Consider the following 14,723-nt stretch of genomic DNA (forward strand, 5'->3'; position numbering starts at 1 on the left):
GGGAACTGAATTCTAAACCTAAATGAGCAAGGAAATGGATTCTCCCCTAGAGCCCCAGGAAGGAAGGCAGCCCTACCAACACCTTGATTTTAGCCCGCTGAGACCCATGCTGGACTTCTAACCCATAGAACTGTAAGATACTATATTTGTGTTATACAAGCTGCTAAATTTGTGGTAATCTGTTACAGCAGCCATAAAAACGACAACACCATCCCCCGACTATGTTCCACAAGAAGATCAGAAGACACTCCCTGGGGCCGGCCCGGTGGCGCAGCAGTTAAGTGTGCGCGCTCCGCTTTGGTGGCCTGAGGGTTCTCAGGTTGGGATCCTGGGCTCGCACCGACGCACCGTTTGTCAAACCATGCTGCGGCGGTCTCCCATATAAAGTAGAGGGAGATGGGCACGGATGTTAGCCCAGGGCCAGTCTTCCTCGGCAAAAAGAGGATCGGCATCAGATGTTAGCTGAGGGCTGATCTTCCTCACACAAAAAAAAGAAGAAGAAGAAGACACTCCCTTCAAAGTAATTGAGAAATATATTAGTGAGAGGGGGAGCTGCAGCCTGGAAAATCCCTGTGGTTGCTCTCTCTTGTAAGAAGCTATGACTGCAGGAGATGCTGCCATTGAGATGGGCTCTCTGATTTCCTCGGGATGGCTCATGAGTAGCAGAGGCCAAGTGGCAGACTTAACTACCAATTACAAGGTGGCACATCTGCCTTAACAGGGAGCAGAATGTGGAATCAGGCAATCAGAATGCCTGAGCCTGGAGAGGTCTCTGGCAGCGGTTAACTGATTACAGTGTTCCTCGGAAAGAAATACATGAGCAGCCTACCTGAGCAGTGCATGATCTACATACTAAGAAAAGCTCTACGTCTGGTGCCAAAAGCCTGACTTAGTTGTCACAGTGGAGAGTCAGAGCCTCTCACACAGTTTCCAGACCTGAGTCAATTCACAGCCCCAAAACACCTTGGAGGGGAGGCCAGGTCCCCTTGAGAGAGGACCCTGCACTGTTGTCAAAAGTACATACCATAAATCTGCCTCCAAGCCTTCCCAATGGGACCTGCAGCTGTTTATTACAGTGACGGTGAACTGGGGAAAAGGATGTGCTCAGACCCTCAGGACTGAACTGACACTAACTCTTGGGACTCAAAACACTGCTGTGGCCCAGGAGGTAAAGTGGAGGCCTACGGTGGTCCGGTGATTTATGGTATTAGCTCAGGCCCCACTCCCAGTGAGCCCAGTTGGTCCACACACCCAACAGGCATGTGAAAAGATGTTCAACATCACGAATTATTAGGAAAATGCAAATCAAAACCACAGTGAGATAGGGGCTGGCCCTGCGGCACAGTGGTTAAGTTCAGTGCATTCCACTTTGGCGGCCTGAGTTCACGGGTTTGGATCCCAGGCATGGACCTACATCACTCATCAGCCACACTATGGCAGTGACCCACGTACAAAATAGAGGAAGACTGGCACAGATGTTAGCTCAAGGCGAATCTTCCTCAGCAAAAAAAAAAAAAAACAGCAAAACTACAATGAGATACTACCTTACACCTGTCAGAATGGCTATAATTACCAAGACAAAAAAATAACAAATGTTGGAGAGGATGTGGAGAAAAAGGAACCCTCATACACTGCTGGTAGGAATGCAAACTGGTGCAGCCACTATGGAAAACAGTATGGAGATTTCTCAAAAACTTAAAAATAGAAATATCATACAATCCAGCTATCCCACTACTGGGTATTTATCCAAAGAACTTGAAATCAACAATTCAAAGAGATTTATGCACCCCTATGTTCATTGCAGCATTACTCACAATAGCCAAGACGTGGAAGCAATCCAATTGCCCATCAGCTGATGAATGGATAAAGGAGATGTGGTATATATATATATAATGGAATCTACTCAGCCATAAAAAAGACAAAATCATCCCATTTGCAACAACATGGATGGACCTTGAGGGTATGATGTTAAGCGAAATAAGCCAGACAAAGACAAACACCATATGATTTCACTCATATGTGGAAGATAAACACACGGATAAAGGGAACAGATTAGAGGTTACCAGAGGGGAAGGGTGTTGAGTGGTGGGCATAATGGGTAAAGGGGAATATATATATGGTGACGGATAAAAATTAGACTATTGGTGGTGAGGACGATGCAGTCTATACAGAAACTGATAAATAATAATGTACACCAGAAATTACACAGTTATAAACCATTATGACCTCAATAAAATAACTGGAAAAAAAATAAAAACGAGTGTATTTCTGGAAGATTCTATGGAAAAGTCCCATACCCAAGGTGGTGTTTTCCACACCACTAAAGTGGAAGCATTCATGTCCAGAAAGGTGTTAGCCTCAGGGAGAGCTGGTCAGAGCCCCTACACCGGGGCATTAAGGCATGACTTCTTCCTCGTCCATCGCCCCCCACCGGGTGAGCCCTGCCTGGGCGGGAGGAGACTGCGCAGTGCACAGACCTGGCGTACAGCAGAAGCGCAGCAAACGCCAGGACACCACGTGCCCCTTTTCTTAGGTCAAGGCATTTGAGGAGTCTGGATCTTCCCTTTGCCATTCACTCCTCCCTCCCGCAGCCGGGGTTGCAGGAAGCTCTCCCAATCCCCGGTGGTCGTCATAGCAACGCCGGCCTCAGGCCCCTGATTGGTCACCAGTTCTGGCACGTCTCCCAGTTCCCCTAGACTGCAGCCTGAATACGATGCGCGCGCAGCTGTACCACCAGGAGTGCCGGGGACGCCATAGCAACGGCGGCCTCAGGCTTCCGATTGGCCATCAGTTCTGGCGCGCTTTCCCAGCTCCTCCCACTAGGCTCTGCGCAGGGGTACAATGCGCGCGCAGCCCCACAGAGCTGCGACGCGAAGGCGGGCCAAGTTGCTATGGCAATGACAGTCCCGCCCCCAGCCCGATGCGGCCTCGGATTGGTCCGCGCTTCCTCCTCGGGTTCCCTGCCTGGTGCGCCATGGCGAGGAAGGAGGGCGCGAAGGATGGAGCTGAGAACTAAGGAGGAGGGGAGAACTGCGGCTGCGGGGCCGGGGACCAGGGAAAACCGAGACTGCCTGTCCAGGGCGTGCAGTTGAGGGGAGAAGGGGTTTTGCAGAAGGCTCTCTGGTCCGGGTTCGAATCCACGCCCGGCGCTGCCCGCCAGCCTGTTTTCCCGTCTGTCAATCTGGACACTGCCGCTCCCAGGGTCCAGCGAGGCCCCCCGTGGCCCTTGTTCTCTCGGCCTGCGCACAAGAGGATGCCCGATGGCCCAGGACGGGGGTGGTGTGGGCAGGGGCCTCTCTGACCATAGTGCGAGAGGCTGGCCAGATGCCCTAGAACAGAGCACCTGGCGCCTCTCCAGGGGTGAGGGGAGGAGAGCTAGGGAGGACCGAGAAAAGTTTGGGGAGCTGGGGCCCCCAGGAGCGTGGCGGGGGAGGCAGTGCGGCCAGTATGATGGCTCCTCTGCTCAGCCGTCTGGACCTCGTCTGCCATGTGAGGTCCCTCCTTGTACCCGAGGCGCCCCCAGTGATCCCTCGGTACACGACAGGCGCTCAATAAATAACTTGTGGATTAATGAATTCTCCCTGCAAGTAGAGTGTTTATTGTCGCCCATTTTACAGAAGAGAGGACAAAAGTCTGGCCCGCGCGCGCGCGCACACACACACACACACCAGGCCGCCCCTCCCCACACCGTGTTTACAGCCACCAGGGCCTGGGGGGAGGAGGAAGCCTGGGACAGGTGAGGGGGGAAGTCCAGCAGGGATGGAGTGGCCAGAGGGAGGGCTGGGCGGGTGGCCACAGAGGCTAGCAGGCCACGGTGTGGAGGACTCCCCATGATCCTGGCCCAGGGTGGTTTTGGGCAGCCCCTTTGTTCGGGGACAGTGGGCAGACAGGCATTGAGGTAGTAATCAGCAGACAGGGATGCTCAGCAACCCCTGGGCTCTGCCATCAGCCTCCCTTTATAGGAGAGACTGAGGCCTCAGGCTCCCAGCTGGGAGGGTGGAGAAGCCATACTTCCCTGTAGCCCCTAGGAGGAAGCTGGTTAGGACAAGGAAGGAGGGGCCAGCCCTGCCCACTGCCCTCAGCCACCACCTTGCTGCCCCAGGTAGCCCTGCCTTAATGCCAGCTGTTGTTTCCCCTGAGCATCCTTAGAGACACAGCTTTGAGGTCTCTTCCTCCAGGCAGCCTTCCTTGAATACACTCAGGCAGAGAGCATTGTCTCCCTCTTCTGTGTACCGCCAGTTGAGGGCCCTTTTCTGACCTCCCTCACTGGGCCCATCCCTGCCTGGCCTACTCCTGCCCTCTCCCCCAGCCTGGAGTAGAGGAGAGAAGAGATGAGGAGGGGGATATCTGAACCCCTATGGTAAGCTGAATAATGGCCCCCGGAGATATCCAGATCCTAATCCCTGGAATCTGTGAATCTGTTACCTTATGTGGCAAAACGGATTTAGCAGATGTGATTAAACTAAGGATGTTGAGCTTTGGGATCATCCTGGATTATCCAGGTGGGCTCAGTGTAATCAAAGTGTCCTTATAAGTGAAAGAGGGAAGCAGGAGAGTCAAGAGATTTGACCATGCTACACTGCTGCCTTTGAAGACAGGAAGGAGCCACGGAATGCAGCTTTAAACGTTGGAAAAGCTAAGGAAATGAATTCTCTCCTAGAGCCTCCAGAAGGAACTAGCCCAGCAGACGCCTCGACTTTAGCCTGGTGAAACTGATTTCAAAACTTCTGGCCTGCAGAACAGGAAGATAATTAATGTGTGTTGTTCTTAGGAAGTGAGTTGGTGGTAATTTATTGCAGCAACCAGAGAAAACTAATACAGACTGCCAACTCTGCTCCTGCCCAACCAGGTTCCCTCCCTGTGGGGCTAGGCTGTGGCTGCCCAGTAACCCAGCACACTCGCCCCAGTCCCTGTGGGTGACATCAGCACCCGGGTGTGGGACAAGAACTGGTTGGGAAAGACACTCCTTTGGATGCCCTGATGTTCCTCCTCCAGCTTCCCACCTGGAAGCAACAGCTGGCATCAGGAACTCCACTCACGTGCCCAGGAGCTGGGTGAGCCTAGGTTGCCCACAGGCATTCTCGGGCTGCCTCTTGGTCACCTGTAATGCTGTCACTCCCCAGAAAGCTATTTGACACCCACCGTGTGCCAGGCGCTGAGGACACACATGTAAACAAATCAAACCGGAGCTTCTGGCCCCATAGAAGTCCATTTCTTTCTGGAAAATGCTGGGTGCCCACTCACAACACACAGCACCCCAACCCTGGGCACAGTGAGGCAAAGGGGACTCCAGGGCCTGGGGGGAGATAGGGGCCCATGTTCAGTTTGTGCAGAGAGTGGCTGCTTTCTACTCCGGTATGACTAACCCAGGAAGGCTTCTGACAGGAGGACAGGAATCCAAGAGCTGCCCTCCCCAAACGCTGCTCTCTACAGGGAAGGCTGAAGCTTCACCTGGGGGAACAACAGGGATGCCACAAGAGGCTGGTGGAGCGCTGGAGGAGGTAACTGTCGTGAGAAATTAATGAATGAAGATGAGAGTGATGAGGGCTCTAGCAGCTAGGGAGAGGGGCCAGGATCCCTCCAGCAGGCCAGGGAGGTCCAGGAGCAACACTCCCCAAATCACATGACACTGTCTGACCCAGATGGCAACCTTGGCCTCTTTGAGCCTTGGTGACCACAACTGCCCACAGCAAATAGGACCCCAGAAGCCATGACCCAAAGGGGAAGTCGAGGCTCCCATTGCAAGTTGGCACTCAGCACTCAGGTGGGAGCCAGTCTTTGAGGCTCAGGCCCTGTCTGTCCCTCCTCAGCCCTGGCCAAGCCACCTCTGCCCCTCCGAGCCCCAGCCAAGTGCAGGGCAGCACCCCAGGACCAGCATGGACACAGCTGGATCACACCCAGCCCCAGCCTGCAGGCAGCAGAGTGAAAAACAAACTCCACAGCCTGGGGGAATCAGCCCTGCAGTGGACCAGTCAGGGGGTGTGGTCAGGAAAATAGCAGCAGCTCTGCCCTCCAAAGATGGGGCCCCAGCCAGCCGCCGTGAGCCCAAAGGATGAGCACATCAGAGCCTTCAGCCCCTGGTGCCAGCTGAGGATGCTCCTCCGGGCTCTCATGATGACCGGGGCGGGGACACTCAGGAGGACCCTGTGAGGATCAGGGCTGGGAGTTGCTCCTAGTAGGGCCCTGCAAAGTCGGTCGGGGGCTCCCCAGCTGGGTTCCCACGGGGGATGAGGATCAAGGGTACTCCTAATTGGGCCCTCCTGGACACCAGGTTTAGGAGCACCTCCCAGCAGGACCTTTACAAAGATGGGGGTCAGTGCACCCTCAGCCAGATGCCCACGGGGACAGGGGTCGAGGTGCTCCCAGAGGGTCCCTGTAGGAATGACGGTAGGGTTGCTCTTTGAGAGGGTCCCTGCCCCAGGGTGATGGTGCCGGGAATGATCCCGCCAAGCCTCCCTCTGGAGAAATGGCTGCTTGCCATGTGCCCTGCTAAGGTCTGCACGGGGATCATGGCGAGTGGTCCCAGCAGGTCACCCCACCAGGACGACACCGAGGTCCCCAGGCCTGGGGACAGGGCCTGCAGCCAGATGCGTTTACTGCGGCGACCACACCCTCCTCACGCCTCGTGCCTGCGGGTCCCAGCTGGATCCAGCCTCTGCCCCCGACATGCGGTCCGAGGGCCTGGCCTGCGCCCCCTCGTACCGTGAGTCCTCGGGGCCCCCCTCGGCCTCCAGCGCGTTCTCCGCAGCCCCTGGCCGGGCGGCGTCCAGGTCAGGGCCCGCGGGGAGCGGCGTCCAGGCGGGGGTCCAGGGCGCCCCGGGCGTGGGCCGCGGCGGGAACCAGGAGAAGCCGTGCGCCGGGGCGAGCGCCACGAGCTGGGGCCGCGCGGGGCCGGAGGAGGCGGCGTGCGGGATGAGGAAGAAGATGTAGACGCCAGAAACGACGAGGCCCGCGGCCACCAGCGCAGCCAGCGCCACGGCCGCGTTGAAGAGCCAGGCGGGGCTGGCCAGCGTCCGGCGGCGCGACAGCGGGCGGCCGAGGCGCAGCGGCGGGGGCGGCGGTGGGCGCGCGGCGCGACTCTTGCGCGGCCCGGGCGGGCGGCGCGCGCACGTAGAGGAGCCCGCGGCGGCGGTCGAAGCGCACAGAGCCCTGGCGCGGCAGGGGCGCGCACGCGGCGCGGGGCAGCAGGCCGGCCTGCGTGGGCAGCGCGGGCAGCCCGCCGCGCGGGGCCAGGCGCGTGGGTGCGCGGCACACCGGGCAGGCTACCGGGTCTCCGCCGCCGGCTGTGGCGAGAGACAGGCGAGCCAGGCACTCGAGGCAGAAGACGTGGCCGCAGTCCAGGCGCTTGGGCAGCTTGAACACGCCGTCGAAGGGCGACACGCAGATGAGGCACTCCACTGGGGACGCGGGGGACAGAATGGGGCCCGAGCCTGGGCTGCCGTCCTCCTCCTCCTCGTCCTCCCCTCTACCCGGGGAGCCGGGGCCCGGGCCCTGAGGGGCCCGGGGGCGGCGGAGCCAGGGCGGCCGAGGGCAGGGCATCGGGACCGGACCTGCGGGGAGAGGTGGTCAGGCAGGGAAGGTGCCAGAAGAACGGACGGGTCTCTCGGGAGGGTCAGGGGTTTGACTCTGAAGGGGATCACCCAGCACAGAGCAGGGGTGTCGGGAGAAGGGGGTGGCGAGAACCAAGGAGCAGAAACGGGATGGGGAGGAGACTTGGAGTAGGAGCGGAAAAGGGGGGTGTCCAGGTATGGATAGAAGAAGGATCAGGACTGGGGGGGGGGGCGGGGAAATGGAGAGAGGCGCTCCAAGGAGGACTGGAGACAGGGACGCACCCTGGGACGGACCAGAGTTGAATCAGGCAGATCCTGGGCTAGAGACGGGGGAGGCGTCAGACCTGAGTGACCCCAGGACCAGGGAGGGGACTCTAGGCATGGGGAGGACATAGCATGGAGAGGAGCAACGGTAGGGCCTCCTGGGAGAGCTGGACAGACCAGTGGGAAGACAACCAAGCCCCTGGGGATAGGTGCCCAGTGGCATGGACAGGGCAAGAACGGAAGCCCAGAACAGGGATCCAGGCTCCCAGCAAAGGCAGACCCCAGTTAGCCACTGGCCTCTTCCTACCTGTTGGCACCTCCTCCCTCTGGCTGGCACGTCCCTGCCGTTCTGACCCCAGTCCACCTTCCAGCAGCTGGATACTAAGGGCCCCTCCCCCAGGGAGGGTGCCTACAACGGGGCCACTCCCTCCCGATCCCAGGTTCCCGTCAGACGCGTCTGACTGCCCTCCCCACCCCCCAGGCTAGTGAGCACCAAGCCTGATCTGGGCCGGATGTCGGGGGTGGTGGGAAGGTGGTGGCACAGGTTGACAGAGCAGTGACAGTCCAGGCGCCTCAGGTGGGTGATCACACCCCCCCACACACACACCTGCCTTCCAACACCTCTTCAGGAACCCTCCACCTCCGAGCCCCTGGTGGAGGAACCTGGGGTGGTGGTGACCCCATAGGGTGCATGGGCTGGGCTGCAGCCACAACCTAAGTGGCTGGAGAGGCAGCCTGAGCCCTGGCCAGAACGAAAACGGCGGGACTTCTGAAATCCTGGGGGTGGAACATGGGCAGACACCACAGCACACGGTAAGGGCTGGCCCCTGCCAGCCAGCCCACAAGGGATCAGGAACCCTCGTGGCCCAGACCCCAAGCCTTGGCTTCCTTTCCCTGGGGCTGCTTCCAGGTACACGCCTCTCAGGATGGCAGGCACCCACCAAGCCCCCCTCAAACCAGAGTGACATCTCTGCCAAGACCACCCCACCCCTCTCATTTCCAATACCTGCTGGACACTCCAGGTGGCCAGGCCTGAACCCAGGTACCATGGTTCTGAGTCGGTGGTGCTTTCCTACTGAGTATTTCCCTGGTGAATCCAGGTCCCCACCGGCCAAAAGATGTGCCAGGAATTCAAGCAGCTCTGCAGGACACCCGGGCCATCCCGTCCCCCCGACCCCCACAAGGACAGACAGTGGCACAGGCCCTTTGGGGCCGCCCCAAAGGGCAAACAGGTTTATTGGGGCTGTGGTCAGGCGATCAACGGTTGGACTTGGCCACACGCTCCAATTCGTCCTTCTTCTTGATAGCGTAGGAGTTGGAGGAGCCCTGCAATGAGGCAGACAGTTAGCTCTGAGTGTTGGAGCAGCCTCCCCTAGAAACCCCCAGTGTCCTCACCCACCTTGGCCGCATTGATGAGCTCATCTGCCAGGCACTCGGCGATGGTCTTGATGTTCCTGAAGGCAGCCTCCCGGGCGCCTGTGCACAGCAGCCAGATGGCCTAGGGAGCACAGAGGTCAGCTAAGCATGGGGGCAGGGCTGTGGTGCTCCAGTACCCTGGCCCCCAACAAATGATGGCTGTCATGCTGCCACCCACTGGCCCCCCGGACAAAAGCCACTGTGGGAGCCCACAGCACCACCCAGGTGGCACGCCACCAAGTCTGGGATCATATTGACGGCCACAGAAACAGTGTAGATACACACAAAGGCTGAAGTTGGGACCCTCATGACAGCAGACCTGAGACCCGCCATGACAGGGAAAAGCAATGCAATGTGTGCTATTAGTCCGGACCCTCAATTGAAAATGAAGAGCTGTGAAGTGTATGCTGGGGACAGCTGCATACACTGGGACAGTGACAGAACAGTGGATATTCAATTGCTGTTGAATTCCTGGGGGGTGACAGTGGGGACAGAACATCCTTGTTCTTAGAAGATGCTGACTGAAGCGTTAAGAGGGAAGTGGTTAGAATGTTTGCAATTGATTCTCAAATGGTCCAAGAAAAAAAAATACACACACACTGTGTAAAAATATATGCCCAAATGAAACCACATCAGCCAAATGTGGCCCAGGAGAGAGATCAGAGCTAGAATCTGCCCTGAAGGGTGGGAATCCAGGAAGGCTTCCTGGAGGAAATGACACTACAGGTAAAACATGCAGACAGGGACAAACCTTCCCACTTGCCATCCTCTGCCCCAGGCAGGATTCCAGCAGGACCTGGTGGCTGTTCCTGCTCAGCCACATGTGCCAAAAGCCCCAGGCCCACCTGATTCACACGGCGCAGTGGGGACACATCCACGGCCTGCCGCCTCACTGTTCCAGCTCGCCCAATGCGGGTCGAGTCCTCCCGGGGGCCGCTGTTGATGATGGCGTTCACCAGGACCTGCAGAGGGTTCTAGGAGAAAGGGTGGCCATGAGCCTGACACCCGGCCCACATCCCTCCTTCTCACCCCTAAACCTGGGGGGACCCCACGAGCACACCGTGGGGCAGCCACTGGCTTTGGGGTGCACCAAGGACACTATGCCCACCTAGCTTCAGGGCCCTACCTCGCCAGTGAGCAGGTGAATGATCTCAAAGGCATGCTTGACGATGCGCACAGTCATGAGCTTCTTGCCGTTGTTCCGGCCGTGCATCATCATCGAGTTGGTGAGGCGCTCCACAATGGGGCACTGCGCCTTGCGGAAGCGCTTGGCCGCATAGCGCCCAGCACTGTGGGGCAGGTACTTGGCATATTTCTCCTTCACTGCGATGTAATCCTGAGGCCACAGGGAGAGGGAAAGGAGGGACTCAGTCAGGAGCAGGATGGGCCTTGTCCAGGGACCAAGCACCCACTAGGTAGCCTGCACCCACCTGCACGGGCTTAGTTGCGAGCCCCTGCCTACCACGAAAAATAAAACCTAAACAAGTGACTTTACTGAGTCACTAAGAAGAACACTTTCTTTATAATGGGAAGGAGGGATGAACTAAGATTACAGCCATGATCCCAGTTCTGTCCTGAGCGAGTTTCTCGAACACTTCACATAGATGCTGTAGATCAGATAACTCTTTGTTGCAGGGGGCTGTCCTGTGCACTGTAGGCTATTCAGCAGCATCCAGTATGCCAGTAGTACTCTCTCAGTTTTGACATCCCAAAAATGTATCCATTGTCAAGTTTCCCCTAAAGAGGGGGAAAAATCACCCCAAAGGACCAGTGTTTTAAAAGAATCATTCAGCAATCCTACCTATACATACGCTTCCCAAGAAAATGTCTAGAAAACAGCAAACTGTTAGGGGGGTTGGAATCGGAGAAACTACGTGTACATGAAGAGGACTGCTGCCGACAGTCCCACAGTGAAATGTACCCAAGTGCATTCTACCACACACATGAGAACACGTACAAACGATGTGTCTGAATGTAAGGAAGAATAGGGGAAGAACAGAGGGGATTCCGACACTGGCACACAGTCTGGTGTCTGCCCTGCAGAGAACCATCAGCACAAAGAGCAAGTGGACGGGTTCGTGCAGCGCTTTACTGTGCAGGAAAAAACTGCAAACACCAAATGTCCTGCAAGGGTTTGGTCAAATTGTCCGGCCCCACAGCGGAGCCCTGCACAGCCTTCAAGACACAGTGAGGACTCTGGTACCACACTGACTTCAGCCCAAGAGACCACCAGGAAAAAGAGAAAAAAGCTTTTACATTAATGGGTTGTACAAATAAAGAAAGCATGGAAGCGCTGCGGTGGCCAGGGGTTCGCCGGTTGGGGTCGCGGGCGTGCACCGACGCACTGCTTGGCAAGCTATGCTGTGGCGGCGTCCCATATAAAGTGGAGGAAGATGGGCACAGATGTTAGCCCAGGGCCAGTCTTCCTCAGCAAAAAAGAAGAGGATCGGCAGATGTTAGCACAGGGCTGATATCACACACACACCAAAAAAAGCAAGGAAGCAAACACATACGTGACACAGGCCACATGTGGCCCGCAAAGACTAAAACATTTACTACTCAGCCCTTTAAGTTGGTAGTCCCCCCCGACAACAAGCCCAGGAAGGAAAACAGATCTACAGCCATTCAGAGTGAAAGAGAGGGCTAAATTCTCCAGTAAATATGGTGACTAAATCCCATGATATATTTAGAAGCAACAAAAAACGCTTTAATTCTTTTTTTTTTCCTGAGATCAGCCCTGTGCTAACATCTGCCAATCCTCCTTTTTTTTTTTTTTTTTTTTGCTGAGGAAGACTGGCCCTGGGCTAACATCCGTGCCCATCTTCCTCCACTTTATATGGGATGCCGCCACAGCATGACTTGCCAAGCAATGTGTCGGTGCGCGCCGGGGATCCAAACCGGCGAACCCTGGGCCGCTGCAGTGCTGAGCGCGCACTTAACCGCTTGCGCCACCAGGCCGGCCCCTGCTCTAATTCCTTTTAAAATGAGAACAGAAAAAAATGAATATAATCCAACCTGAATTTTACTCGTCTTGGTTACCAAAGCAGTCACAAAATACAATTTTTTTTTAATGATAAGCCCACAGAAGTCCTAATGAGGCCAAGTGTAAAACAATATGGGGTTAAGATAAAATGGCAGGACTCCCAATTCCCTATTTCAAAACCTGTTACAAAGCTACAGTAACCAAGACAGTGTGATACTGGCCTAAGGACAGACATACAGACCAACAGAATAGAATTCACAATCCAGAAGTAAACCCATACATCTGTACTCAAACAATTTTCAACAAGGGTGCCAAGACCATTCAATGCAGGAAATATTCTCAACAAATGGTGCTGGGATACATGCACATACAGCCACGTGCCGCATAAGGACTTTCCGGTAAACAATGGACCACAGAAGCAGTCCCATAAGACTGGAACCATACAGGCCAGGTGTGTAGTAAGCTATACCATCTAGGTTTGTGTAAACACACTCTATGATGTTCCCACAACGACAAATTTCTCAGAACACGTCTCCGTCATTAAGTGGAGCGTGACTACAGTGCATAAGACAGATTCAAGTTACAAACATTTATGGCGTAAATCTATTAAATGAAATGCACAAAACAACAAAAAACAAATGATGCTGGATTTCCACATGCAAAAGAATTATGTTAGACCCTTACATTTTAAAACGGTTACAATAGTTGATTTTGTTATGTGTCTTTTACTACCAAAACAAAAACAAAAACCACCGGGGGGCTGTGATGCTCCCTCTGAGGAAGGAACCCTCTCCTTACAAAAACTATAACAACCTCTCAACAAGAAAGGAGAAAAAGTGAACGTGATGGGTGTGCGGGTCCAGGGGTCTCTTTTACCTGTCACATCAACTCCTGACTTAGCGGGATAGCTATGAGTTTCAATTGACACCCCCCCCCCCAGAAAAAAATCCACATGGGCCCCCACCCCCAGCTGTAGAGCACAACCACCAGGGCCCCTCACCTGCAAAGAAATGTCATTGATCTGTACATCATCAGTGCTCCACTTCCCAAACAGCTTGATGTCAGGGGTCTCTGCGACTGCAGGTGCAGCTGTCTCCCACTCGGTCATCCTAGAGACAGAAACCGTCAGCTCAGGCACACCCACCTGTGAACGGGAAAGTTATGAGGAACCAAGGAAGGCTGAGAACATCTGGGTCCACCTTTTTGAGCTCTAGAAAAACCACTTCGCTGTCAACAAAAAGCATCTGTCGGTCACCCAGAATCCCTGGGGCCAAGGCTCAACAGCTGCTGCTCGGACCACGGTTGGGCAGGTGATGCTAAACGCTCTGACATTACCTTCATTCAGTCCAAACCCCAGAAATGTCAATAAGAAGCTCTGCGACCCTGAGTCAGCATACGGCTTTGGACTCAGCTTCCTCATCCTAAGATGGAAACGCCATCTGCCACCGAGGATCATCGGACAAACTCCGCGGCCCATCGACGCAAACGGTGCGGTGCATGTCCGATCCCAAAGAGGCTGCTATTCAGGGGAAAGCCGTGTGCGGACCAGACAGAGCACCACGCATGTAAGAATAACGGACACCTCCCAACTCAACGTGCAACTGCCAAGGCCAAACCCACATGCCCGGTCCCGCCGCGAGGCCTGCGGAGGCGGGGAGCAGCAACGAGGCAGGAGGAACCGGCTCTGCGCCCCCACCCGTCTCCTCAGCACGTTTTCCGAAGGAGCAGGTGAGGCCCCACAAGCTCCGGGTCCGCCCAGCTCCCCAGAAGATTCTGGACGCGCCCTCCGACCCCCGACCCCACAGCGGCCTCACCTGAGCGCACAGCCAGGGAGTCTCTATCGCTCAGCGTGTACCACGCGACACCCTGGCACAGACAGGAAGAGACCGCAACCAGCGGGCCGACGCTTTTAACCGGAGCGAACATTTCCGGGTCAGCTGCGGTGACGTATGCGCGGAAGGACACGGCATATTCACGGACGAATCCACAGCAAGAATGTAAAGGCGCCCTCTTGGGACGGACGGACCGCGTAAATCCCCTGCGCATGCGCACCTGCAGAAGCGGCCCCACAAGCATGCCTGGCGGATGTCTGACATCCAGTACTTGCCCTTCTTGGGGGCCCCTGCACAAGCGCAGAGATCTACGTGAGGCCGAAGCTGCCATTTCTAACGAGGGTAGAACTTCTGTTCGCCTCTTTGTTCAGCCTCTGACTTCACGCCCCACCTGCCGCGGTCTTCGAGCGGGGATAGCCGGTTCGGCACCCTCTCATTTCTCGCCCCGGTCTTGGCCGCCTCACAGGCACGCGCACGCTGCAGGCCCGGGGCTGGCGGAGTCGGGTCGGGCGGTCACGACGACCCTCCGGCGGTCCTGGCCCCTGCGCGTATGCGCGGGCACCACTCGCGGTTCCCCTTCCCCCACACTGCGCGCCGGGGACGGCTGCGGGCTTGAGCCGCCAAGAGGGGTCCCTTTCCACCTTGACCCCTCTCTTCACCCCATGCCAGAGTCCCCCC

General features: G+C 56.3%; 2 protein-coding genes across 3 annotated transcripts; both read right to left on the reverse strand.

Annotated features, from left to right (window-relative positions):
- Window positions 1-2,893: 2,893 nt before the first annotated feature.
- RNF225 (ring finger protein 225) lies at window positions 2,894-8,953 on the reverse strand. Its single transcript, XM_087422029.1, is given in 3 exon segments — window positions 2,894-7,098; window positions 7,100-7,550; window positions 8,821-8,953. Coding segments are annotated over 3 exon segments (999 nt in total). The 5' UTR covers window positions 8,864-8,953; the 3' UTR covers window positions 2,894-6,593.
- A 66-nt stretch (window positions 8,954-9,019) lies between these two features.
- On the reverse strand, window positions 9,020-14,151 carry RPS5 (ribosomal protein S5). Of its 2 annotated transcripts, none has more exons than XM_087422034.1 (6): window positions 14,028-14,151; window positions 13,214-13,322; window positions 10,357-10,566; window positions 10,076-10,204; window positions 9,214-9,312; window positions 9,020-9,140 (listed from the first exon to the last, which is right to left on the reverse strand). In XM_087422034.1, exons 2-6 carry the CDS (start codon window positions 13,319-13,321, stop codon window positions 9,072-9,074), a joined length of 615 nt encoding a protein of 204 aa, XP_087278160.1. In that variant the 5' UTR covers window position 13,322; window positions 14,028-14,151; the 3' UTR covers window positions 9,020-9,071. The 2 variants fall into 2 exon arrangements, with proteins under 2 accessions (XP_087278160.1, XP_014649898.1); XM_014794412.2 differs by having other exon boundaries at window positions 13,214-13,357; window positions 14,028-14,135.
- Window positions 14,152-14,723: the final 572 nt, after the last annotated feature.

The sequence above is a fragment of the Ceratotherium simum genome, chromosome 33 (genome assembly GCF_057802395.1).
Source record: "Ceratotherium simum simum isolate JZ-2026a chromosome 33, ASM5780239v1, whole genome shotgun sequence".
Taxonomy (NCBI): domain Eukaryota; kingdom Metazoa; phylum Chordata; class Mammalia; order Perissodactyla; family Rhinocerotidae; genus Ceratotherium; species Ceratotherium simum.